The following is a 26,639-nucleotide window of genomic DNA, read 5'->3' as shown; positions in this document are numbered from 1 at the left end:
CTGGGTCTGGGGGAGATGGGGGGGTGGGGTGAATATAGAGTTAGACACTGGGTCTGGGGGAGAAGGGGAGGTGGGGTGAATATAGAGTTAGACACTAGGTCTGGGGGGGTGGGGTGAATATAGAGTTAGACACTAGGTCTGGGGGGGTGGGGTGAATATAGAGTTAGACACTGGTCAGGTACTGGGTTTGACAGAGAAGGATAGTGGGCTGAAATGGGCCAGCGTACGTCACTGGGGGTCTGTGGGTAGAGATGTGGCCTTGGGATATCCACTGGGTGTTGGGGAGAGGGACAAAGGGGCCCTGTCAATTACTGCAAATGGGGGAGAGGGACATAGGGATGGCAGAGTCTGTCGCTGGATCTGGGGAAGTGGGGCATGGGGAAACAAAGTGAACAGGGTCAGTCAGTGAGTCCAGTGGAGGGAGAAGGACAGGGTCTAGTGTCAACCACTGGGTTAGTGGGAGATGTAGGAGTCACTTATCTCCCATCTCTGCTGCTTTTCCCTCCAGGGTACTTGCGTTTTATAACTGATGTGTAAGCTCGGTGGAATGGCATATAAATTGTATATGACCTCTTGCTGCGCCATGAAATTCTGTGAACATTATTCATGTTGAACCTGTCAGTCCTCTCATCTGATTTATTCGTTGTCATAATTTTATCTGGAATAAATTAGAATTGAACCTAAAGTATGTCGTGTTTTCACAAACTCAGAGAAATTGCAAGATTTGGCCCATAAATTCTGCATCTTACCTGTGTGTGATGAGGAAGCAAATCTCAGTTGCATATTGTGTTCAGTGACTGTTCCAGTCCATGGGAGGGCACAAATAATCAAATGTAACATTTAATGACTTGTATTCTTATAATGCTTTTAACATGGTGGTAAGCGTCCAAAGGCAGTTGGCATGACTGGCTAACTTATGAAAGCTATGGGAAATGTGTGTGTGTGTGTGCTCAATCAATGCAATTTGAATTGTTCATTGATGTCATAGTACAATCACTTTGAATCTATTTCAATATCGTTTCGTTTTCCTAAACTAGATTGCAAAACATGGCAAACAAAAAGCTGAAGAGGACAGGCCTGCCTTCAGATTTGTGTGAAAGGCTTAGCAAATACCAGATTATAAACTGTCAGGTAAGGCAGTGGCTCGTCATTCCAAGGTGATGCTACGACCAGCTTGCATATAATTACAGCAAACTTGCATGTTTCAGCAACTTAACTGATGGCCCCACAGAGTAATGAAGAACATTAGCATCGTTCATTCTGATGAATGGTTTCTTTTCCCAGTTCCCTTCTCATTCTGTTCAAGGCAATCCAACAAAACTGTCCTCTGATACCCTACCCAAGAGGGCCTCCTCCAGATAGGAATCCTTTCAGTTATGTGCCGTTTTTGTTGTGTGAGGATAATATTATGAAGTTAGTTCCTGTTTTCAACAGACACCTTTTTCCAATGGAGCTCACTAATGGCAAACCTAGCAGACTATATATTTCGTCTGCATCCAATTGCTGAGGCTAGTTGCGCCTGACCAGACATTTGAATGAACACTGGGACCTGAGTTGTAAAAAGATGTATTAGGTTTAGAAGCGTTTCAGAGAAGGTTTGCTTGTCTCAATCCTGGATTAAAGGGTTTATGAAGACGGTGGAACAGATTAGGTCTTTATCTGTTGGTGTCTTGAAGAATAAGAGTTGATCTCATTGAAACATATAAATTCTTGAGAGTCATAACAGACCCTTCCATCCAGCTTCCAAACTAAACTAGTTCCATTTGCCTGCATTTGGCCCATGTCCCTCTAAACCTTTCCTATTCATTTTCCTGTCCAAATGTATTTTAAATGTTGTAACTATATCTTCATCTACTACTACTGCTGGCAGTTTATGCCACATATGCATCTCCCTCTGTTATCCCTCAGGTCCCTTTTAAATCTTTCCCCTCTCACCTTAAAACTATGCCCTCTAGTTTTGAATTTGCCTACCCTAGGGAAAAGACCTTTGCTGTTCATCTTATCTTTTTTCCTCATAATTTTATAAACCTGTGTAAGGTCACCCCTCGACCTCCTGTGCTCCAGAGAAAAAGTCCCAGCCTATCCAGCCTCTCCTTATAACTCAAACCCTCCAGCCCTGGTAGCATGCTCATGGGTGGCACAGTGGTTAGCACTGCTGCCTCACAGTGCCAGAGACCCAGGTTCAATTCCTGCCTCAGGCAACTGTCTGTGTGAAGTTTGCACATTCTCCCCATATCTGCGTGGGTTTCCTCCGGGTGCTCCGGTTTCCTCCCACAGTCCAAAAATGTGCAGGTTAGGTGAATTGGCTATGCTAAATTGCCCGTAGTGTTAGTTGAAGGGGTTATTGTAGGTGAATGGGTCTGAGTGGGTTGCTTTTTGGAGGGCCAGTGTGGACTTGTTGGGCCGAAGGGCCTGTTTCCACACTGTAATTTCTAAAGAAGAGCTGAATATCTTTATTGCACCCTTTTCAATTTAATAATATATTTCCTAAAGTGGGGTGACCAGAGCTATATGCAGTACTCCAGAAGTATCCTCACTAATATCCAGCATAGCCACAAAGTACTAATTTGGATTGAATGTTACTTGGCTGACAGGAAACAAAGAGTAGTGATAAACGGCTCCATTTCGGAATGGCAGGCAGTGACCAGTGGGGTACCACAGTGATCAGTGCTGGGACCGCAGCTTTTTACAATATATATTAATGATATAGAAGATGGTATTAGTAATAAAATTAACAAATTTGCTGATGATACTAAGCTGGGTGGCAGGGTGAAATGTGAGGAGGATGTTGGGAGATTACAGGGTGACCTGGACAGGTTAGGTGAGTGGTCAGATGCATGGCAAATGCAGTTTACTGTGGATAAATGTATGGTTATCCACTTTGGTGGCAAGAACAGGAAGGCAGATTACTACCTAAATGGAATCAGTTTAGGTAAAGGGGCAGTACAAAGAGATCTGGGTGTTCTTGTACACCAGTCTATACTCAATTCCTCTTGTTATGAAGGCCAGCATGCAGGTACAGCAGGTAGTGAAGAAGGTTAATAGCATGCTGGCCTTCATAACAAGAGGAATTGAGTATAGAAGCAAAGAGGTGCTTCTGCAGCTGTACAGGGCCCTGGTGAGACCACACCTGGAGTATTGTGTGCAGTTCTGGTCTCCAAATTTGAGGAAAGACATTCTGGCTATTGACGGAGTGCAGCGTAGGTTCACAAGGTCAATTCCTGGAATGGCGGGACTTATGCTGAAAGACTGGAGCGACTGGGCTTGTATACTCTTTATAAGACTAGAAGACTGAGAGGGGATCTGATTGAGACATATAAGATTATTAAAGGATTGGACACTCTGGAGGCAGGAAACATGTTTCCGCTGATGGGTGAGTGCCGAACCAGAGGACACCGCTTAAAAATACGGGGTAGACCATTTAGGACAGAGATGAGGAGAAACTTCTTCACCCAGAGAGTGGTGGCTGTGTGGAATGCTCTGCCCCAGAAGGCAGTGGAGGCCCAGTCTCTGGATTCATTTAAGAAAGAGTTGGATAGAGCTCCCAAGGATAGTGGAATCAAGGGTTATGGAGATCAGGCAGGAACAGGATACTGATTAAGGATGATCAGCCATGATCATATTGAATGGTGGTGCAGGCTCGAAGGGCAGAATGGCCTACTCCTGCACCTATTGTCTATTAACATGATACCTCGCCTCCTATACTCAATGCTTTGACCAATGAAGGCAAGCATGTCAAATGTCTTCTTCACCACTCTGACCACCTATAACATCACTTTCAAGGAACTATTTTCCTAATCTCTCGTCTCCCTGTTTGACAACACTCCCCAGGGCCTGACCATTAACTGTGTAAGACTTACCCTGGTTTGTCTTACCAAAATGCAACACCTTGCATTTATCTGAATTAAACTCCATCTGCCATTCCTTGGCCTGTTGGCACAGCTGATCAAGATCCCATTGCACTGTCAGATAACATTCTTCACTGTTTGCTATACCACCAATTCTGGTGTCATCCACAAACTTACTAACCACGCTTCCTATGTTCTTAATCAAATCATGTGTATAAATAGTGAAAACATTGGACCCAGTACTGATCCCTGTGGAATATCACTGGCCTCCAATCTAGACATCAACTCTTTATCGTCACCCTCTGTCTCCTACCTTTCAGTCAATTTTGTGTCCAATTGGCTAGATCTCCTTGGATCCCATGTGATCTAACTTTACTAACCAGTCTACCGTGGGAGCCTTTTCGAAAGATTGCTAAAGACCACATAGACTACGCCTACTGCTTTGTTCTTATCTATCTTCTTGGTCACATCCTCAAAAAGCTCAATCAAATTTGCGAGACACTATTTCCCACCTACAAAGTCATGTTGACTATCTCTAATCAGTCCTTTGCCTCGCCAAATGTATTCAGATCCTGTCTCTCAGAATCCCCTCCAATAACTTACCCATTACTGACGTCTCACTCACTGGTCGGTTGTTCCCGGCCTTTCCTTGTAGCCTTTCCTAAATAAAAGCACAACGTTAGCTACCCTCCAGTCTTCCGGCACTTCACCCATGGCTGTGGATGATCCAGATGTTTCTGCTACTGGGCCTGCAATTTGTTCCTTTGCTTCTACAATGTCCTGGGATATTGTTGGGGACTTACCTATTGTCACATGTTTTTTTTTATATAGATATTTTTATTAGAAATTTAACATTTTTACAAGTTTACAAAAATAAACAAAACTCTCAGATATAAACCTTGATATACAATTAGCTCAAATATACAATAGCCAAAATTTAACGAAAAAAACAAAAAAAACAAAACAACAAAAAAAAACCCGAAAAGAGAAAGAAAAAGAAAAAAAACAAACAAAACTCAACTATCTACTAATCTAACCTACAACTAACCAGAGTGTATATTTAAGTCGCTTACATGCTCGGGATGTGTTAGCATCAGATATAATAAAACCCGTATTCGTGCGGGATTCCACCCCCAAGGGGCCCCGGACCAGCCAGGTTTGTAATCTCAATTAAATAAAAGCCCTTGTTAGGATAGCCGAAATATCTGTATTTATGTAATTCAAAAAGGGCTGCCATATTTTATAAAATAATTCGGTCTTTCGGTGCACCATATTTGTAAGGAAGTCAAGGGGAATACATTCCATAATTAGTCTGTGCCAATTTAAAAATCCAGGGGGGCCCTCAGCCGCCCAGTTCACCAAAATATTTTTCCTTGCACAGAAAGAAAGAATAGAAAATAGTCTCTTCCCGTACGTGTCCAGGGAGGGAAAGTTCGAAAAGCCCAAGAGGAGAGATACAGGGTCCACTTTAATTTCCGTTCCTAAAATTTCTGTCAGGGTACTTGCTACTTTAGTCCAATATCTACGGATCTTATGACAAGTCCATAAGCAATGTACAAGAGTGCCCACCTCTATTTTGCATTTAGGACACATTGGATTGTCACATGTTTTAAGATTTCCAGCACCTCCTCTTCTGTAATGTGTTCTGTTTTTAAGACATCACTATATTTCCTCAAGTTCACTAGCTTCTGTGTCTTTCTCCACTGTAAATACCAAGGCAAAATATTGGTTTAGTATCTCACCCATCTCCTGTAGTTCCACACATGACACATCGTTGATCTCTAAGAGAGCCTTTTCTTTCCCTAGTTGCTTTTTTTGTCCTTAATATACTTGCAGAATCTCTTTGGATTCTTCTTAACCTTATCTGCTAAGACTATTTCATAACCCCTTTTTACCCTAATGATTTCCCTCTTAAGTATGTTCCTACTTTCCATATACTCCATAAGGGATTTAATTAATCCTAACTACCTATACCTGACAGCTGCCTCCTTTTTTTTTTGACTAGAGCCTCAATATCTCGAGTCATCCAGTGTTCCCCACACCTAACAGCCTTGCCCTTCACTCTAACAGGAATGTACTGTCTCTGAACTCTCATTACCACATTTTTGAAAGCCTACCATTTTCCAGTTGTCCCTTTTTCTGCAAACAGCCTACTCCAATCAACTTTTGAAAATTCCTGACTAACACCATCAAAATTGACCTTATTTCAGTTTGGAACTTTAAGTTTTATGCAGGTCTATCCTATTTTTCAACTGTTTTAAAATAAATAGAATTATGAACACTGATCTCAGTAATACCTCAGTCACTTGCCCTGCCTCATTTTCCAAGAGGTCGAGTTTTGCTCTAGTAATACATTACATATCGATATGAAAATTTTCTTGAACACTTTTAACAAGTTCCTTCCCATCCAAGTCCTTAACACTAGGGCAGTTCCAGTCTATGTTTGGAAAGTTAAAATCCCCTACCAGTACAACTACATTATTCTATGGATATGAGATCCCCCTACATGTTTTTTTAATATAGATATTTTTATTAGAAATTTAACATTTTTACAAGTTTACAAAAATAAACAAAACTCTCAGATATAAACATTGATATACAATTTGCTCAAATATACAATAGCCAAAATTTAACAATAATGAAAAACAAAACAAAAAAAAACGGAAAAAAAAGAAAAAAACAAACAAAACTCAACTATCTACTAATCTAACCTACAACTAACCAGAGTGTATATTTAAGTCTCTTACATGCTCGGAATGTGTTAGCATCAGATATAATAAAACCCGTATTCGTGCGGGATTCCTCCCCCAAGGGGCCCCGGATCAGCCAGGTTTGTAATCTCAATTAAATAAAAGCCCTTGTTAGGATAGCCGAAATATCTGTATTTATGTAATTCAAAGAGGGCTGCCATATTTTATAAAATAATTCGATCTTTCGGTGCACCATATTTGTAAGGAAGTCAAGGGGAATACATTCCATAATTAGTCTGTGCCAATTTGAAAGTCCAGGGGGGCCCTCAGCCACCCAGTTCACCAAAATATTTTTCCTTGCACAGAAAGAAAGAATAGAAAATAGTCTCTTCCCGTACGTGTCCAGGGAGGGAAAGTTCGAAAAGCCCAAGAGGAGAGATACAGGGTCCACTTTAATTTCCGTTCCTAAAATTTCTGTCAGGGTACTTGCTACTTTAGTCCAATATCTACGGATCTTATGACAGGTCCATAAGCAATGTACAAGAGTGCCCACCTCTATTTTGCATTTAGGACACATTGGAGATGCTCCTGCCTTAAATTTTGCCAATCGAACCGGTGCTATATGGGCCCTATGAAGTATCTTCAGCTGGATAGCCTGGATTCTGTTACTGATAGTAATTCTTCTAGCATTTTCCCAAATATCATTCCACGTTTCTGTGGAGATTTCTAGTCCCAGATCCTGATCCCATGTTTTAAGCAGATTATCCATATCTCCCGATACTTCATCATGTCGTCAATGATAAATAGTACTGACGGAAGATACCCCCACTGGTCGTAGGACACTACATTCTCTATCGGATTTATAAAGACTATCTAATAACGTAGTCTTCTTCTGTATATAATCTCGAATTTGGAAGTATCGAAAGAGGTCTCCATTGGGTAATTTGAATTTCTGACGCAGCTGTTCGAAAGACATCAGGACCCCATCTTTAAATAGATCCCCTAGACATGAGATACCCCTGGATCTCCAGAGTTTAAAAGTGGCATCTGTTAACCCGGGTTGGAATCCCCATGCTCCCACTATCGGTGCATAGGGGAATGTTTTATGTGAATTGCCCTCATTTTGCCGCATTATATTCCAAGCCTTGATTGTATTTAGTATTATAGGGTTTTTACAGTGATCTGTAATGACTTTCCTCTTGTCTGAGAATAAGAGGTTAATAAGTGGGTATTTTACTTGAGAAGCCTCGATGTCCAACCAGATTGATTGTGGATCAGACAAGACCCAATCAGTTATGTAACTTAATAGGGAACTTAACTGATATTTCCTAAAGTCTGGGAAGTCCAATCCACCCCTTGCCTGTGGAAGTAGTAGCTTCTTCAGCTTAATGAGGGGCCACCTATGGTTCAGATAAAGGAACCCAGCCAGCCATATAATTTACATAAAGCAATCCTCGGCCACATCACCGGAAGCATTCTCATAGGATATACGAGACGGGGCAGGACATTCATTTTAATTAGTGCTATTCTACCCAACCAGGAAATTGGTAGGTCTCCCCATCGCTGGAGGTCCTGCCTTATCCTTTCCAATAAATACACAAAATTAGCCTTATACAACTGACCAAATACTGGAGTAATAAAAATGCCTAAATATAAGAAGCCCTCCAGGGACCAGCGAAAGGGAAAAAGGGATCCGTCCGCTAAGCGGGGTATCATAGCAAGGCCACCCATTGGCATAGCCTCCGATTTTGAAAAATTAATTTTATAGCCTGAGAATGCACTAAATGTATTAATAACTTGGATTAGGCGAGGTATGGACATCAAAGGGTTACTGAGGAATAGAAGAACATCATCTGCATAAAGGGTAATTTTATGTTTACCTGTACCAATCCTTGGGGCCAATCCAAGGATCAGCTCGTATAGCTTCTGCTAGTGGTTCAATTATTAGCGTAAATAACAATGGCAAGAGGGGACATCCCTGACGGTAGCCCCTACCCACACTGAAGCTATCCGAACCTAATCCATTGGTAACCACAACTGCTTTGGGATCACTATACAATGTTGAGACCCATTTGGTAAACACCTGTCCAACGCCAAACCTCTCCAATGTGTAAAACAAATATGACCATTCGACCCTATCAAATGCCTTTTCCGCGTCTAATGAAACCACTACTCCTGGTATCTTTCCCTGATGACAAGCTTGAATCATATTCAGAGCCCTTCTAACATTATTGGATGATCTACGGCCCTTAATAAACCCTGTCTGATCCTCCTTTATAATATGTGGCAGTATCCTTTCTAGTCTCAGTGCTAACGTTTTAGAGAGGATTTTAAAATCTACATTTAGCAAGGATATTGGTCTGTATGATGTACAATCTTCTGGGTCCTTTCCTTTTTTAAGGATAAGAGAGATATTTGCCTCTTTCAGCGAAGGCAGGAGACAGCCCTGACTATATGCATAGTTATACATGTCCATAAGTGGACCAGCCAGTATTTCTGTAAATTCTTTATAGAATTCAGCTTGAAAACCATCTGGGCCCGGCGCCTTACCATTCTGAAGTTGCCTAATTGCATCAAGTATTTCTTGGAGTGTAAGAGGAGCATTTAGGACCGATACTTGTTCCGGAGTTAGGCCTGGAAAAGTCACATTTTTAAAAATGACTGCATCCTCTTCGTCCTATCTTCACAATCCTGTGATTTATATAACTCAGAATAAAATTCTCTAAAGATCGCATTAATCTTTTTGTGATCATGAGTCAAAATACCTGTACTTTCCTTGATAGACATAATAGTCTGAGGGGCCTTTTTTTTCTTTGCAAGAAATGCTAAGTATCTACCCGGTTTGTCGCCATATTCATAAATCTTTGCTTTGCAAATAATATTTCCCTCTTAGCCGTTTGAGTAAGCGTAGTGTTTAGAGCTGTCCTAAGAGCTGTAATCCTTTGCAATTTAATAATAGAAGGTCTATCAGTGTATGCTGTTTCAGCCGCTTTTAAGCGGGCTTCAAGCAGACGCTGTTGTTCTCCCTTTAATTTCTTCTGGGTCGCTGAGTAGGAGATGATCAAGCCTCGCGTGTAAGCTTTGATGGTCTCCCACATCATTGACGGGTTGCTAGCTGTAGCTGAATTAATTTCTAAAAAAGTTTTAAATTCTTGAGAGAAGTACTTTACAAATTTACTATCTTTCATTAGGAAGGGGTCCATACGCCAATGCCGAGGGGATGTCCATTGTTCCTCGCCTTAGTTTCCATATATACAGCAGCGTGGTCGGAAATTGCTATACTACCTATTTTACAGGATGATATGGAATTTAAAAAAATCGAGGGGGCAAAAAGCATATCAATTCTGGTATGACATTTATGTGGATTAGAGTAGAAAGAAAAATCTCTGCCCTGTGGATGAAGACATCTCCATACATCTACTAATCCTAATTCTTTGTTCAGATCCATCAATTGTCTAGATCTGGGAGATACTCCTGCAGTACTCTTGGGAATCCTATCTATTTCCAAATCCATAATACAATTAAAATCTCCCCCTATAATTATATGACGGGCATCAAAAGCCATCAATTTTGAAAAGGCTTCCGTTATAAATTTAAAGGGGTGTGCCGGGGGGGCAGTACAAATTTAAAATCCCATATTCCTCTCCATTTATGAGGGCTTTAATCAAGATATATCGTCCAGATTCGTCTTTTATCTGCTTTAGGATTTTGAAAGGGAAATTCTTCCGAACAAGAATAACAACTCCCCTGCTTTTTGAGCTAAAAGAAGAAAAAAAGGCCTGATCAAATCCGCCCTGTCGTAATTTCAAGTGTTCTTTATCTGACAGGTGTGTCTCCTGTAGGAGAGCTATATCAACTCTTTCCTTCTTAAGATTTGATAATATTTTCTTCCTTTTGACTGGCGAATTACTCCCATTGACATTCCAGGTGCACCACTTAACCGACTGATCAACCATAATCCTCTGGGCCAATCCGAGACCCCTCAGGAGGGGGAACCCTATCCAGAACATCCCGAGCATAGAACATGTAAAATTTACAAAAATAAAACCTCTTCAATACACCCACAACAATACAGTAAAAAACTATTTCTAAATAAAAAAAATATAAAACTTATCTAAGTGGAGACTTTCCCCCTTGTTCCCAGGGGGTGTCACTTCCTCTCCAAAAGTCCATCATATCCTCTCCCAACCAATGCCCCACCCTTGACCCAGGCACTCCTCAATAAAATGAGGAGAATTCAAATATAATACAAAGCTAGAGTTAACAGTGAGCACCCTACCCCCACCCATACCAACACCTGGGTATATTTGATAATGTTAATACCATATATAAACATATAACGATAAAATTACCACCTCAACGAATAATAATTAAATATAATAATACAAAATAACAAGGGGAAAACAACCCCGCTCCTAGAGACAGAGGTAAAATTGAATAAGGTAACCACCTCCCCCCACCAACATTAACCAAACCCCCCAGCTTTTCTATATATATACACACACATATACATACATCCCTCATATATACATAAAATAATAACAGAAAACAACCCCAAGGAGGGGGAGAAAATCAAATCCCTCTCCCCCCCCACATATTTTACTCCTCAGTTTTCCACTGACTATTGGGGGTTTTATAGTATAACTCCATCAAAGTGATCAATCCCTTCTTATTTCTCAGTCCCACCCATGCTTCATTGGACCATTTCCCATGAATATCTTCTCTAGGCACAGCACTCATGATTTCCCTCATCAAAAATGCCACTCTCCCTCCTGCTTTGCCTCCCTTTCTATCCTTCTTGTAGCATCTATACCCTGGAACATCGAGCTGCCAGTCCTGTCCCTCCCTTGGCAATGTTTCTGCAATAGCTGTGATATCCTAGTCCTATGTTCTCATATATGCCCTGAGTTCATCTGCTTTACCTGACTGGCCTCTTGCAATTTAATTCTTCCGTCTTAACTCATTCTCTGCTGTGCTCTTGCCTACCTTGACTATTTAACTAGCTCCCTTTAACTTCTGAACCATTTTCAACCTTTTCTCTTTTCTCAGTATTATTTGGGATTCCCCCTCCTCTATACTATCTGAAAGCTGAGTAGCACCAGTAATTCACTCCCTCCAGTTAAGGCTTAAACTGTCCCACCTGTACAGATCACTTCTGCCACAGAAGAGATCCCACTGAATCCCTGGACCCTGGATCATCTCCTCAACCACTCATTCAACTGCTCTATCCTCCTATTCCTACACTCACTGGAGAGAAATGGATAGGGAAAAAAATTCCCTTGTTGGGGAGAGTAGATCTAGGGGTCACAATTTAAGAATAAAAGGTTTTCCTTTAAAAACAGAGATGGGGAGGAAATGTTTTATTTGAGAATCATTATGATGGAAGTTCTCTTCCTGAGAAGATAATGGAGGACGAGTCTTTGTAGTTATTCGATAAGCTTTTCACAGACAAAGGAACCAAGGGTTGCGGGCTGCACTCAGGCAAGTAGACCTGAGAGCACAACTAGATCAGCTGTGATCTTATTGAATGCTGGAGTAGGCTTGAAGCGGGACTTGGCCTACTCCTGCTCCTGAATTTGGTTCCTGTGGAACAAAACCAAAATTGAATTGTCTGCATCAGTGTTGCACTGTTCACTTTCTCCACCTGGGTTGGTGCATGCAAACAGAGTTGATTGTTACACAACATAGTAGTCCAGTCTTACCATCTTTGCCCACACTTTGCATGGACCAGTTCTGGAGGCCTGCAGAATCCAGACCTAAACCGCTCTGATGCCAATTTTGTTGAAAGTCCGGTATGCTTCCCCATCAGTACAACCCTTGAGAATCTGTTACCTAAACTGCAGTATGTCAATTTCACAGTCATCAGAATTTACAGATTCTTCTTCACCTGACTCCACCCTGCATCTGTCATGTTGTTCAGGCCTATATTCCATTTTCTCTCCTCTACATTTGAATGACAGACTATTGATGCTTTTTCAGTGTCAGCATCTGTGACTGAGGCTTTTTCCAGCATAGCTACACTCAGAATTTCAGTTCTTGCTCATTGGCTCTAGGCAGAAGGTTGTGGCAGCAAGTCTCACTGCAGTGACTTGAGTGTATAATCTGGGCTGCCACTCCCCACCCTGTGGGTGCAATTGCTGAAACTGCCTCTCTGTTTAGACAAAAAACAACCTGTAGTTTTATTTGAAATAGAGCTACAGAGATTTTCCCTAGTATGTATTTTGGCTAAGATTTATTTCTTAGCCACCCTCACTTAAAAGGAACTTATTTGGCCATAATAACATTTCTGTTTGTGGAACTTCACTGTGAATATGTTTTCTGCACTATTTGCTACATTACAATAGTGCCACTACTCACTATAATTTTCTTTTGCATGTGTGCCAATGTTTTTAAGTATGATTCCCCTTTTATCCTCTAAAATCATTTATCTGCACATGCAGTAATTTAAAAAGACTAACTCATTAAAGCCTGCTCAGGGCTTTTTGTTGCTGCGTGGTTGCACATTTATTGGAAATGCCTGTTTTGACTATACTTCAATACACTTTGGTAGCTGCAGAGGGTTTGGGATGTTCTGAGATTGTGAAAAGGCAATATAAATGTAAATCTTCCTTCATTTCAAACCAATCAGCACTATATAAAAACCGAAAGAACTGCAGATGCTGTAAATCAGAAACAAAAACAGAAATCGCTGGAAAAGCTCAGCAGGTCTATGGAGAGAAATCGAATTTAATGTTTCAGGCCAAGTGACCCTTCCTCAGAAGAGCCTTGCACTATCTCTGTCTAAAGTTTGAGCCTTTCTCTTTGACCATCTTCCATAGACTTCCGACATACTTTAGTTTGGTGTTCAGGGTGGTTTACTTTAGAAATGAGGTTTTGTTAAAGACTTTGTCATCTCTTAGACCTGAGAATGCGTATTTGTTTTTTTAACAGGACTTTCTATCCCTTTCTCCACTGGAGCTGATGAGATTCACGGGTCAGAGTATCCAGAAGGTTTCTGCATTAGCAAAAACTGTCAGTAAGGCTTGTGCTCCTAAAATGGTCACTGTAAGTGAAGATTGTTGTTAAATCATAAGATTTTTGATATCAGCTTCTAATTTTGTAATTTGTTCCTTGGTTAGGGTTTTCTTCTCTTTTTTTTTCTTTCTGTGCTGACTGGGTTTTTCCACAGTTTTTGGAGATGTGTGTGTTTGGGTGAAACAAATGTTCTTTGTTTGATCCCCGAAGGCACGGATGCAGGAATACATCCATAGTTTTCCATACATATAGAACTGTACAGCACAGAGGGAGGCCATTCAATCTACTGTAGGATTTATAAGTGGATTCTCTGAAACCTGAATTTAGTACATCCCACTTCTCCTATTCTTCCAATATCACTGTTGCTTTTTAAAAACAAACATTGTCTTTTTAAAGCCTTCCTTTCATCATCCCTTCCCAGATGGGAATTCAGGGCTTAAAGTCACTTGTGATTCTGGCTTTTGCACCGGTTTTTCTGAATATAATTCATATGCAAGAACCCAGTTTTCATTCAATCAATGCCATATCCTTGAGCCTTTGTGCCTATTATGACTCCTTCAGTATGCAACAGAACTGTCGTTGTTCTACGTAGTTCAGCCTTCAGTGCAAAAACTCTGAGCCAAAGCTGCTCAACTATCAGAAGTTGATTGCAGAGGTGTTTACTCTGCTTAACAATGGTATTCAGGAGTTCTTCTACATACTGCATCCTTGATGCATCACCTGCACTGCCATCCTTAACGAGTTTTAATTATATTGGTGTCTTACTTATGTTGCCTTAATATATTTTATTAATTTTAACACCAATTTGTTTCCTGTGTTAAAATTTAAGCATCTAAAAGACTTTAACCCTTTATCAGACACTCACCAAACATCTAGCTCCTTTTTCTGTAGTAGGGCCAGAACCAATTCTAATCAGTTGCAGGGAATCTGACTCTATTTCTGCCTGCCATGGGCTTCATTTCTCATTCACTCCTTTCAGTTATGTTGACTGTCTGTCTTGGTGTCCTCCTGTTGCCTACTCCTGTGAGTGCTGCTGACAATTGTCTTAGGGTTCTCATCTCATGCACATATGTTGCCATTCCCTCGTTCTTCATTGCTGTGTTAAAATTCTGCAAATAAATATTAGCCGTGCCATTGTTGCCAGTATCTTGAGAGTTAACATTTAATGGTATGTTGCTATGACCTTAGCTTTGGAATTTGGCTTTTATGTCTTGAGGTATTGAGGCCTGGAGGTGGGTAGTCTGGGCAGAAGGAGCATGGGTAAGCATGTTGCTGGTTAATAAATGTTGCTGGTAGCACTATTGCCACAAACATCAGCATGTATTTATTAATATCTTTAATATCATGATATATCTCAAAGTGCTTTGCAGTACCATTATAGCACAAAATATGACACTGAACCACGCACGATAGCATTCGGTCAGAAAACCCAAAGCTTGGTCAGGCAGGCAGGTGTCAATGATTTTCTGAAGTGAGGATAGCAAGGTGGAGAGGTCAGCTCACAGTGAGGATATCCCAGAGCTTGGGCTGAGTCACAGTGGAGCAGCAATTAAATTTGCAGAAACACTGAATTTAGAGGAGCGTGAACTTCTCTGATGTCTGTGCACCCTGAGATTACAGAGACGGGATGGGATAAGGCCAGGGAAAAGTTTGACGAAACTTAAAGTTTGAAAATCAAGTCAATGCCGTTCATTGAACACAGTTTATAAGTGAATGGGGCTTGCTGACAGTCATGACACTGGCAGTCTAACTTTGAATATCGTCAAGTTTATGGACAATATAGTGTGGGAGGACAGCCAAACATGTGTAGGGATAGTCAAGTCTAGAAGTAAAGACATGAAGACAGGTTTCATCAGTAAATGAGATGAGACTGCTGAAGTTGGGTGATGTTACAAACTTTGTCCAGTTGCATGAGAGCTATCCCAGATATCTAATAGTCTGATATTAATCCTGAAGTGATAAAACATCAAGGAGAAAATGATCTCAGCCAAATGGATCTTATTGAAATGTGGATAAATCAGGGTGGTTTTCTATACTGTGACTTGCACAGAGACGAGAGGACACTTTTGCTAACTGCAGCTTAGTTGTAACACATTCTGAAGGATATTTCCCTATTAGCGAGAGGAAATCTCTGCTTCAGTTGTGCTGCAAGTTACAAAGTTTTGTTCCTGGCACCAAACTGAGCTAAATTATGAATAGAGTTGAAATTGAGTTTGGGTTTAGGATTAATTTGAAAGATTATCTATATACTCCTTTTGTATTAAAGTTCAGAAAGCTTGGGTTTGATATCTGGCATCTAAATGAACCAATCCCGTCCAGAGTTAGTCACATGACAAGTGGTTTAAGTGTCGCTGGGTTAACACACACACAGGCGTGCCAGGGTTCCTATTCCTGAGCTCTGATGGAAGCTGCATGGGTGACCACTTGACCCTGACAGTTTTTCACTTTTCCTAAAGGACATGGCTGCTAGACTCGGACTGCAGGTGGTCATGAAGTAAAAACATACCCAGTCTCATCGACTGTATTATGCCTGTCTCAGAAGCACCTGCCTATGACAGTCTCAGTACATGTGACCACTACACAAATGTTTTGGAGACAAAACCTGTCATTACATTGAGATTACCTTCCATCATATTGCATGGCAGTAGAATCATGCAAAATAAAATAAAATTTTTGAACAGATCTAGCAGCTCAAGACTAGACATCCATGAGATGCTGTGGACCATCAGCAGCAGCAGAATTGTACTCCAAAGCAATCTACAACCTCATTGCTCAGCATATCTCCACTCCATATTACCACTAAGCAAATGGAACAGTCATAGTTCAATGAAGAGTGCAGGATGGTGTGCCAAAAGCAACACGAGGTATACATAAAAATGAGGTCTCAATCTAGTGAAGCTACAAACAGCTCTTGTGTGCCAAACTCCAGAAGCAGCAACTATTAGACAGAGCTATGTGATTCTACTATCAATAGATCAGACCTCTGCAGTCCTTCCAAATCTGGTCGTGAATGGTGATGGACAATTTTAAGAAAAACCTCACTGGAGAGGGAGGCTCCACAAATACCATCGTCCCCAATAATGGTTGAGCCTGGCAGATCAGTGTAAACGTAGGACTTAAGCTATTGGACCAATCTTCAGCCAGAAGTGCTGAGTGGTTGATCCATCTAGAGGACCCAAGCATCACAAATGCCAGTTTTCAGCCAATTCGATTCACTCCACGTGATATCAAGAAATGGCTGGAGGCACTGGATGGTGCAAAGCCTATGGGTTCTGACAACACTGCAGCAGTGGTACTGAAGACTTATATACAGAACTACCTGTGCCCTTAGTCAAGCTGTTCCAGTACAGCTGCAACACTAGCATCTATCTGACAAATTGGAAAATTGTCCAAGCATGTCTGATAAACAGAAGGCAAATTTAGCCAGGCTAATTTCCATCTTAACAGTCTTGATAATCAGTAAAGTGATGCCAGCTTGCTATAGGGCAGCACTTGCTTGGTAATAAACTGCTCACTGATGCCGAGCTTGGGATCCTCAGGGCCACTCAGCTCCTAACCTCAGTACAGCATTGGTTCAGACATAGACAAAAGAGCTAAATTCTAGAGATCAGGTGAGAGTGACTGCCCTTGACATTAAGGCCAAGTGTGACATGAAGGAACCCTAGCAAAACTGAAATCAGTGGGAATAATTAAAAACTCTGTGCTGGTTGAAGTTGTACCCAATGTAAAGGATCATGATTGCTGAAAGTCAGTCATGTCATTTCCAGGGCAATCTGCAGGATGTCCTCATGTTAGATATTGGCTGTCTGGCAGAAAGTGGGGATAAAAGGGTCTTTCTTTCTCAGGATGGCAGCCGATGACAAGTGGTGTTCGGCGAGTCTGAGCACTGGGACTTTTCAATTTATACATTAATGATCTAGATGAAGGAACTGAGGGCATTCTGGCTAAGTTTTCAGATGGTACAAAGATAGATAGAAGGGCAGGTCGCATTGAGGAGGCGGGGTGGCTGCAGATGGATTTGGACAGGTTAGGACAGAGGACGAAGGTGTGGCAGATGGAGTATAATGTGGGAAAGTGTGAGGAAGAATAGAGGCATGGACTAATTTCTAAATGGGGAGAAAATTCTAAATGGGAAGAGCAAAGAGACTTGGGACTTCTAGTCCAGGATTCTCTCAAGGTAAACTTGCAGGTTGAGTCAGTAGTTAGGAAGGCAAATGCAATGATGGCATTTATTTTGAGAGGACTTGAATATCAAAGCAGGGGTGTACTGCTGAGGCTCTCTGACTCTGGTCAGACCACATCTGGAGTATTGTGCGCAGCTTTGGGCCCCATATCTCAGCAAGGATGTACTGGCCCTGAAGTGTGTTCAAAGGGGGTTCATGAGAATGGTCCTAGGAATGAAAAGTTTAACTTACAAAGAATGTTTGAGGACTCTGTGACTATACTCGATGGAGTTTAGAAGGATTAGGGGGATCTAATTTAAACATACAGAATACTGAATGGCCTGGACAGAGTAAATGTTGGGAAGATGTTTCCATTGGTAGGAGAGATTAAAACCCAAGGGCATAGCCTTACAGTGAAGGGAAAACCTTTTAGAATGGAGATAAGGAGAAATTTCTTTAGCCAGAGAGTGGTGAATCTATTGAATTCATTGCCACAGAAGGCTGTGCAAGCCAGGTCATTGAGTATATTTAAGACTGAGATAGATAGATTTTTGAGGATCAAGGGTTATGGGGAGAAAATGGGAAAATGGGTTTGGGAAACTTATCAGCCATGATTGAATGGCAGGGCAGACTTATTGGTTTGAATGGCTCAAACTCTGCTACTGTATCTTATTGTCTAGCCTATTGAGAGATGTTATCACATGCTACTGGAACAGATGAGACTTGAAGTTCCTCGGGGTGGTGTCCTAGGTCCAACCATTTTTTTGCTGTTCCTTAAATACCCTCACTCCAACATAAGGTCAGAACCAGGGATGTTTGGTAATGATTACACAAAGATCAGCATAATTTGCAATTCCTCAGAAGCAATCCATGTTCAAGTGGAGCAAGATCTGCCAATATCTTGGGATGAAGTAGCAAATAACATTTGTGAAACACAAATTCCAGGCAGAGACCATTTCCAATAAGAGGCAATCTGACATTAGTCCTTGACGTTCAGTGCCATCACTATCTCTGAGGCTTACCATTAACCAGAAACTGAACTGGACTAGCCATTTAGGCAAAAGCGAGGATTGCAGGTACTGGAGATTAGAATCAAGAGTGTGGTGCTGGAAAAGTACAGCAGGTCAAACAGCAACCGAGGACCAGGAAAATCAATGTTTTAGGCAAAAGCCCTTCTGAGGAGGTCTTTTGCCCGAAATGTTGATTTTCCTGCTCCTCAGATGCTGCCTGACCTGTTGTGCTTTTCCAGCACCACCCTCTGGACTCGCCATTTGGCTAGACTTTTGGCATAAAAGCACATCAGAGGATAAAAATCCTGCAACACTCAGTTCACCAACGCCTGTCCACCATCTACATGTCTCATCAAGAAAGTGATAGAGTATTCTCTGCTTGTCTGAATGGGTGCAGCTTCAGCAACATTCAAGAAGCTTGACATTATCCAGGACAAAGCAACCCACTTGATTCGGAACATAACTAAAAAATTCAGTCACTCCACCACCAATGCTCAAAAGCAATAGTAGTACTGTCTGCACGATGCACTACAGAAATTCACCAAGGCTACGTGTGCAGCACCTTGCGAACCCACAGCTACTACCATCTGTAAGGGTAAGGTCAGCAGATACATGAGAACACCACCATGACTCACCATTCTCAGACTTTGAATCTGTTCCTTCACTGTCACTGGGTCAAAAACCTGGAACTCCCTCACTAATGGTTTTGCGGGTCTTTCTACGTCAAGTGGACCTGAACAGTTCAAGAAGACAGCTCACCACCTTCTCTCATGCAGTTAGGATGGACAATAAATACTGGCTCAGTCAGTGAAACCCATGAATAAATGAAAAATAGTTTGGTGCTAGACATAAAGAACGGATAGGCTCTTGTGAGCAGAAACAAACTCAAGTTGTATTCATGTGAGGTGCTTGAGCGAATTTTAAGGATGTTATCTGCCAAAGATTGATGTGGAGCCACATTATAGAGCATTTAACCAAAAGCTTGTCAGATAGGTACACTTTAAATAGTGACATCTCATTTAAGGAAAGAACTCGAGTGAGGCCCCTTTCGGTCATGGCTGACCGTGGGTAGCATCCTCGTTCTGGCTTTTTGCTTCCCTGAAGCAATGTCGCTTGTGACTGAAGAGATCAATGCTGGAGTGACAGTCGCAGAGGTCACATCTGTGTGTGGTCGTTGATCTGCTGGAACTGCTGCACTCCTTCCTTGGTGCCCGCTTGCCTGCTGCAGCATTCATCAGCTTCTTTTCCCCTGTTTTGAGGTGTTGGTTCAGGGTGCTTGTCCATCTCATGCGGTCAGCTTGCAAACCTTTCCCAGGACTCCGTAACAACATCAGGCGCTTTCAAGTCCCTCATGTTGACATCCCTGTAGCGCAACTGAGGACGCCCAGTAGGCCTCTTCCTAGACGCAAGCTCTCCATAAAGGATATCCTTTGGGATGTGGCCATCCTCCATGTGGTGGGTGTGGCCCAGCCAGCGTAGTCTCCATTGTCTGAGCAGAGTGTACGTGCTGGGAAGGCCAGCGCGAGATAGAACCGCTGAGTTGGACACTGTCTTGCCAGGATATGCCCAGGATACGAAGGATACTCCTCAAGTGAAAGGTGTTCATAATCCTCCTGCCTGGCCTATGTAGTCTGTGTTTCACTGCTGTACAGCAATGTTGTTATGACGCAGGCTTTGTAGACTAACATTTTTGTCTTCGCTGTCAGCTTGTGATTTGTCCATACTTGAGTCATGAGGCGAGCAAGAGTTGAGGCTGCTTTCCCAGTCTTCTTGTTGATCTGTGTCCAAGGAAAGGTTGTCAGTGACAGTAGAGCCAAGGCATGTAAACAGATGGCTGTCATTATGTTCGTAGTTGTCGATGGTGATAACTGACAGTGCCTCTGTGTGAAGTCCCAGGATGCTTGTCTTCTTTAGACTGATAGTCAGCCTGAAGTCCTTGCAAGCGTGAGAGAGGCAGTCTATCAGTAACTGGAGTTCCTGTTGGGTGTGTGTTGCAACTGCACCATCATCGGCAAATAGCACGCCCCTGATGAGTGCGGCACATACTTTTGTATTCCCCTGAGGCAGGCCAGATTGAAGGGCCTGCCGTCTGATCGAGAGCGTAGGTAAATCCCCACTGTTGCACTGCCAAAGGCATGTTTCCGGACCACAGCAAACAAAATCCCAATGAGTGTGGGAATGAGGATGCAGCCTTGTTTGACGCTGCTGCAGATGTCAGAGGGCTCAGAAGAGCTGCCGTTGAACTGCATTGCCCTCTTCAAGTTCCCATGGAAGGGTTCGACCATGCTCAGCAGCTTTGGTAGGCAGCCGATCTTCAGGAGAACCTTGAAAATGCAGTTTCTGCTGACCAGGGCGAACACTTTGGTGAGGTCGATGAAAGCGCCATGCAGGGGCATTTTCTGTTCTCTGCACTTTGTGACGAGTTTGTGAAGAGAGAAGATCATGTCGACTGTTGACCTTTAGCTCGGAAGCCGCACTGTGACTCTGGGTATACATGTTCTGCCAGTTTCTGCAGGCGAGTCTAGATGCTGACAATGTTGAGGAGAGAGATGCCTCTGTAGTTGTTGCAGTCGTTTCGCTTGTTCTTGTAGAGGGCAATGGTCTTGTCATCTGTCATGGCCTGCAGTATCGCTCCTCCTTGCCAGCACTGGCAGAGGACTTCATGCAATGGGTGTAGTAAGCTAGTCTTGCAGCACTTGATCAGATCAGGAGGAATCCCGTTGCTACTCGGGGCCTTACCTGAGGCCAGGCTGTCAATGGCATTGCTGAGTTCTTCTACTGATGGCTCTAAATGTAGCTCCTCCATGGTTGACAAACAAGTGATGGCATCAGGTGCTGAAGCAGTCACAGTATACTCTAGAGATCAGAGTAGTATTCAACCCACCTCTCCATCTGTTGGCCTTTCTCTGTGATTACTTCCCCAGTAGAGGATTTGAGGGGGGGCTGTCTTGCTCTGAGCTGGTCATAGTGCCTTCTTGATGCTTTTGTATATTCCCCAAATGTTCCCTGTTATAGCAGCCATCTGAATTACCTCACTTAACTGTGTCCAGTACTCGTTAGCACAATGCCTGGCAGTCTGCTGACAGCCCTGAGAATCTGCAGGTTCTTCCCGCTAGCTGACCGCTTGTACTCAGCTAGGGCGACACGCTTGGCTTCAATGACAGGGGTCATCTTGTTGCTTTAGCTTCAAACCAGTTGTGTGTCTTGCAGGTCTTCTTCCCAAAGATAGTCAGGGATGTTTGGTGCATGGTATCCTGCAAGGTTTCCCACTTCTGTGTGGCGGAGTGTTCGTGTTACAAGGTGCTGAGTTCTCTCTCGAAAGCCTTTGTGATCTGTTGCAATAAGGTCTGGCTGGGAAATCTTGCTGACATTGATGCAAGGGTTCCTGTGTTGCTTAGTATGATGGAATCTCTTGGGTTGCAGCCTAATCTTGCAACACACTAAGGGGTGATCTGTGTCACAGTCCACACTATGGTGAGAGTGTGCGTGGAGAACATGTCTGATAGCTGCGCACCTAAATAGGATCAGATTGAGTTGGTGCCAAAGCTTTGAGTGCGGGTGTCTCCAGGAAACCTTGTGCTGAGGCTTTGTCTGGAATTAGGAGTTGGTGATGCACAAATCATGGTGAGTGCACAGCTCGAGCAGTCGCTGTCTGTTCTCATGCATTTTGCCCACACCAAAATGCCCAAGGCAGGAGGGTCACGAGTCGTGGTCTGCTCCCACTCTGGCATTGAAGTTGCCCAGCAGAACAAGTTGCTCCTTCCTAGGGATGCTGCCAATGAGAGGTGCAAGTTTGTTGTAGAACTCATTGTGTGTTTGGTGTGGAGGACAGTATCGGGGCACACACACTGACAAGGGTGACTGGGCTTACAGTGGTATTGAGGCGAAGAGTCATGAGTCACTCTGAGCCATTGCTGCCTGGCGTTCATCAGGCTATTCTTTACTGCGAAGCCGAATCCGTGCTCTCTGGGCTCATCAGAGCCCTCTCCCAGCCAGTAAAACCTAGCACTTATGTAGCAGAGGACTTGGCCATCTACAGTGGGGTGGATAAAAATCTGGTAAGTGTAAGAGGGCAGAATTGAGCTGGGGTCCTTCGGTCAGGTGTAGCAGCATCCACAGAATCATGTGATCCACAGTCTGCTCACGCTTTGGTTAGTGGCTAACAGGAGGACAGTTAGGGTTCTCGAATTCTGATTGTTTAACTCATTGACAGATAATGCTACAAAGTTACTGGTGAGGTGCACTTTGTAAATATTTGTTTGTGTTCTTGTCAGGCACTTGAAATGAAAGCGGAAAGATGTTCGAAACCATCCATTGCTTTCTTCCCCACCTCTCTGACCAAACTTGACGAGGTCCTTCACGGTGGACTAGCCTGTGGAACCCTGACTGAGGTATTGTTCAAGAAATCTCTCATTTCACACCAATCTTGTCCATTATTGAAATGCTCATCTGAACACTAACATATTTTACAGCACAATATGTACATCAGGTCAAGACTGAATAGGGTTGGCGTTTGATTTCAACCCTGCATGCTTGCATATCCCACCCAGTATTGACTGAATCTCTCTCAGACAGTAATTGCTCTGGTGAACCTCCGTATTCATTCATGGCCCAATGCTGGAAGTTTGTTCAGGAACTGTAATTCAAAATAAGATGATCTGTTGTCAAGTTGTTTGAGTTTTTTTTTTGTAATTTGCCATTTTTCACCCACCTTGCTGACGCGAACAGCTATGTTGATCCAATCAGCAATGGGGACGCTAATCCTTGTTATTCTTTAACCAGCAATTGCTGAGTTTGAAAGACTGGGGCAAGTCTCAGTCCCTGCATTGAAATAAATTTCCCATATTTATGAAGTTAAAATTGGAATTGGAGTGCGACAGGAGTGAGTCACCAGTAGATCTGATGTGGGAACTACTGAGGCACTAACTTCAAGGAAATTTGCGGCTGGTTATAGGAATTGTGATGTATTTTATATTGGTTTCTCCTCTATTAATTTGTCAGTCTCTGCAGCTGCTTTGTAGCTGTGGGGAAGTGACTGTATATTCAAGACAACTTAGAATCATAGAGATGTACAGCATGGAAACAGACCCTTCGGTCCAACCCATCCATGCCGACCAGATATCCCAACCCAATCTAGTCCCACCTGCCAGCACCCGGCCCATATCCCTCCAAACCCTTCCTATTCATATACCCATCCAAATGCCTGTTAAATGTTGCAATTGTACCAGCCTCCACCACTTACTCTGGCAGCTCATTCCGTACACGTACCACGCTCTGTGTGAAAAAGTTGCCTCTTAGGTCTCTTTTATATCTTTCCCCTCTCACCCTAAACCTATGCCCTCTAGTTCTGGACTTCCCAACCCGAGGGAAAAGACTTTGTCTATTTATCCTATCTATGCCCCTCATAATTTTGTAAACCTCTATAAGGTCACCCCTCAGCCTCCGATGCTCCAGGGAAAACAGCTCCAGCCTGTTCAGCCTCTCCCTATAGCTCAAATCCTCCAACCCTGGCAACATCCTTGTTAATCTTTTCTGAACCCTTTCAAGTTTCACAATATCTTTCTGATAGGAAGGAGACCAGAATTGCATGCAATATTCCAACAGTGGCCTAACAATGTCCTGTAGAGCCGCAACATGACCTCCCAACTCCTGTACTCAATACTCTGACCAATAAAGGAAAGCATACCAAATGCCTTCTTCAATATCCTATCTACCTGCGACACCACTTTCAAGGAGCTATGAACCTGCACTCCAAGGTCTCTTTGTTCAGCAACACTCCCTAGGACCTTACCATTAAGTATATAAGTCCTGATAAGATTTGCTTTCACAAAATGCAGCACCTCGCATTAATCTGAATTAAACTCCATCTGCCACTTCTCAGCCCACTGCCCCAACTGGTCCAGATCCTGTTGTAATCTGAGGTAACCCTCTTCGCTGTCCACTACACCTCCAATTTTGGTGTCATCTGCAAACTTACTAACTGTACCACCTTTATGCTCTCATCCAAATCATTTATGTAAATGACAAAAAGTAGAGGACCCAGCACAGATCCTTGTGGAACTCCACTGGTCACAGGCCTCCACTCTGAAAAACAACCCTCCACCACCACACTCTGTCTTCTGCCTTTGAGCCAGTTCTGTATCCAAATGGCTAGTTCTCCCTGTATTCCATGAGATCTAACCTTGCTAACCAGTCTCCCATGGGGAACCTTGTCAAACACCTTACTGAAGTCCATATAGATCACATCTACCGCTCTGCCCTCATCAATCCTCTTTGTCACTTCTTCAAAAAACTCAGTCAAGTTTGTGAGACATGATTCCCCACACACAAAGCTATGTTGACTATCCCTAATCAGTCCTTGCCTTTCAAATACATGTACATTCTGTCCCTTAGGATTCCCTCCAACAACTTGCCCACCACCGAGGTCAGGCTCACCAGTCTATAGTTTTCTGGCTTGTGCTTACCACCCTTCTTAAACAGTGGCACCACGTTTGCCAACCTCCAGTCTTCCGGCATCTCTCCTGTGACTATTGATGATACAAATATCTCTACAAGAGGCCCAGCAATCACTTCTCTAGCTTCGCACAGAGTTCTCTGGTACTCCTGATCAGGTCCTGGGGATTTATCCACCTTTAACCGTTTCAAGACATCCAGCACATCTTCCTCTGTAATCTGGACATTTTGCAAGATGTCACCATCTATTTCCCTACAGTCTATATCTTCCATATCTTTTCCACAGTAAATACTGATGCAAAATACTCATTTAGTATCTCCCCCCATTTTCTGTAGCTCCACACAAAGCCTGCCTTGCTGATCTTTGAGGGGCCCTATTCTCTCCCTAGTTACCCTTTTGTCCTTAATGTATTTGTAAAAATCCTTTGGATTCTCCTTAATTCTATTTGCCAAAGCTATCTCATGTTCTCTTTTTGCCCTCCTGATTTCCCTCTTCAGTATACTCCTACTTCCTTTATACTCTTCTAAGGAATCGTTCGATCTATCCTGTCTATACTTTACATATGCTTCCTTTTTCTTAACCAAATCCTCAATTTCTTTAGTCATCCAGCATTCCCTATACTTTAACAGCCTTTCCTTTCATCCTGACAGGAATATATTTTCTCTGGATTCTCGTTAACTTGAGAAGCTTTAATGTGATACAAGATGGCTGGACTCCTGGATAGAAATACTGTGTTTCACACTGAGCTCAGCACTCCAGATCTCAGCTGCAAATAAAAGTCACATTCAGTTTTCAGCTCGAGAATTGCTGACAGATTGAAAATTGTAGATTGAGACAACAAAGTTACTTAAGTCAATATTGAAATCAGGTTATCAGGTCTTCTGCAAAACCTGCATTATTTTTGAATTGTGATGGTCATTTATAATTGCGGACTGTCTTGTTGGCTGCACCTGCAACCACCTAAAAGTAATGAGTATACTGGAGACATGGCTTTTATTCAGTAAAGTTTCAAAGATTGAGAGGTGGCCTTTTTGTGAGGGGCATGACAGCAGATACTGTGAGGATGTTTCCCTTTGCTGAGATGTCCAGAACTCGGGAATCATATAAACTCAGAATAAAGAATCCAAATTCGAACTGAGGTGAGGAGCAATGTCCCCACTCAAATGTTGTAAATCTTTGGAATTTTCATCAGAGTTGTGGATGTTTAGATGTTAAGCATATTTGACGCAGATTGATAATTTCTTTGCATGGTGAGGGAAATGGCAATAGTCCAGGAAGGTGGAGTTAAGGTAGAACCTCAGTAATTTTATTGAATAGTAGAATAGGCTTGAGGTTTTTTTTTTAGATTAGATTACTTACAGTATGGAAACAGGCCCTTCAGCCCAACAAGTCCACACCGCCCCGCCGAAGCGCAACCCACCCATACCCCTACATTTACCCCTTACCTAACACTACAGGCA

The 26,639-nt window shown here is 42.6% G+C and overlaps 1 protein-coding gene across 9 annotated transcripts in view; it reads left to right on the top strand.

The window, feature by feature from the left end:
* Positions 1–245: 245 nt before the first annotated feature.
* rad51b (RAD51 paralog B) overlaps positions 246–26,639 on the top strand; it is a 550,826-nt gene continuing 524,432 nt past the window's right edge. For 2 of the 9 annotated variants that reach the window (XM_087990132.1, XM_087990131.1), the window contains exons 1-4: positions 250–533; positions 1,038–1,131; positions 13,469–13,582; positions 23,000–23,116. In XM_087990132.1, the coding sequence (XP_087846258.1) occupies positions 376–533; positions 1,038–1,131; positions 13,469–13,582; positions 23,000–23,116 (483 nt within the window). In that variant the 5' untranslated portion in view covers positions 250–375. Of the gene's footprint in view, positions 534–1,037; positions 1,132–13,468; positions 13,583–22,999; positions 23,117–26,639 lie in introns of all 9 variants that reach the window. The other 7 variants (XM_087990133.1, XM_087990128.1, XM_087990127.1 and 4 more) reach the window with 7 other exon arrangements.

Source organism: Chiloscyllium plagiosum, unplaced genomic scaffold (genome assembly GCF_037043375.1).
Source record: "Chiloscyllium plagiosum isolate Xiang-an unplaced genomic scaffold, Cpla_swu_hap1 HiC_scaffold_8, whole genome shotgun sequence".
Lineage (NCBI taxonomy): Eukaryota > Metazoa > Chordata > Chondrichthyes > Orectolobiformes > Hemiscylliidae > Chiloscyllium > Chiloscyllium plagiosum.
Note: the sequence above shows the minus strand (reverse complement) of the source record. Positions and strands in the feature narration are given on the sequence as shown.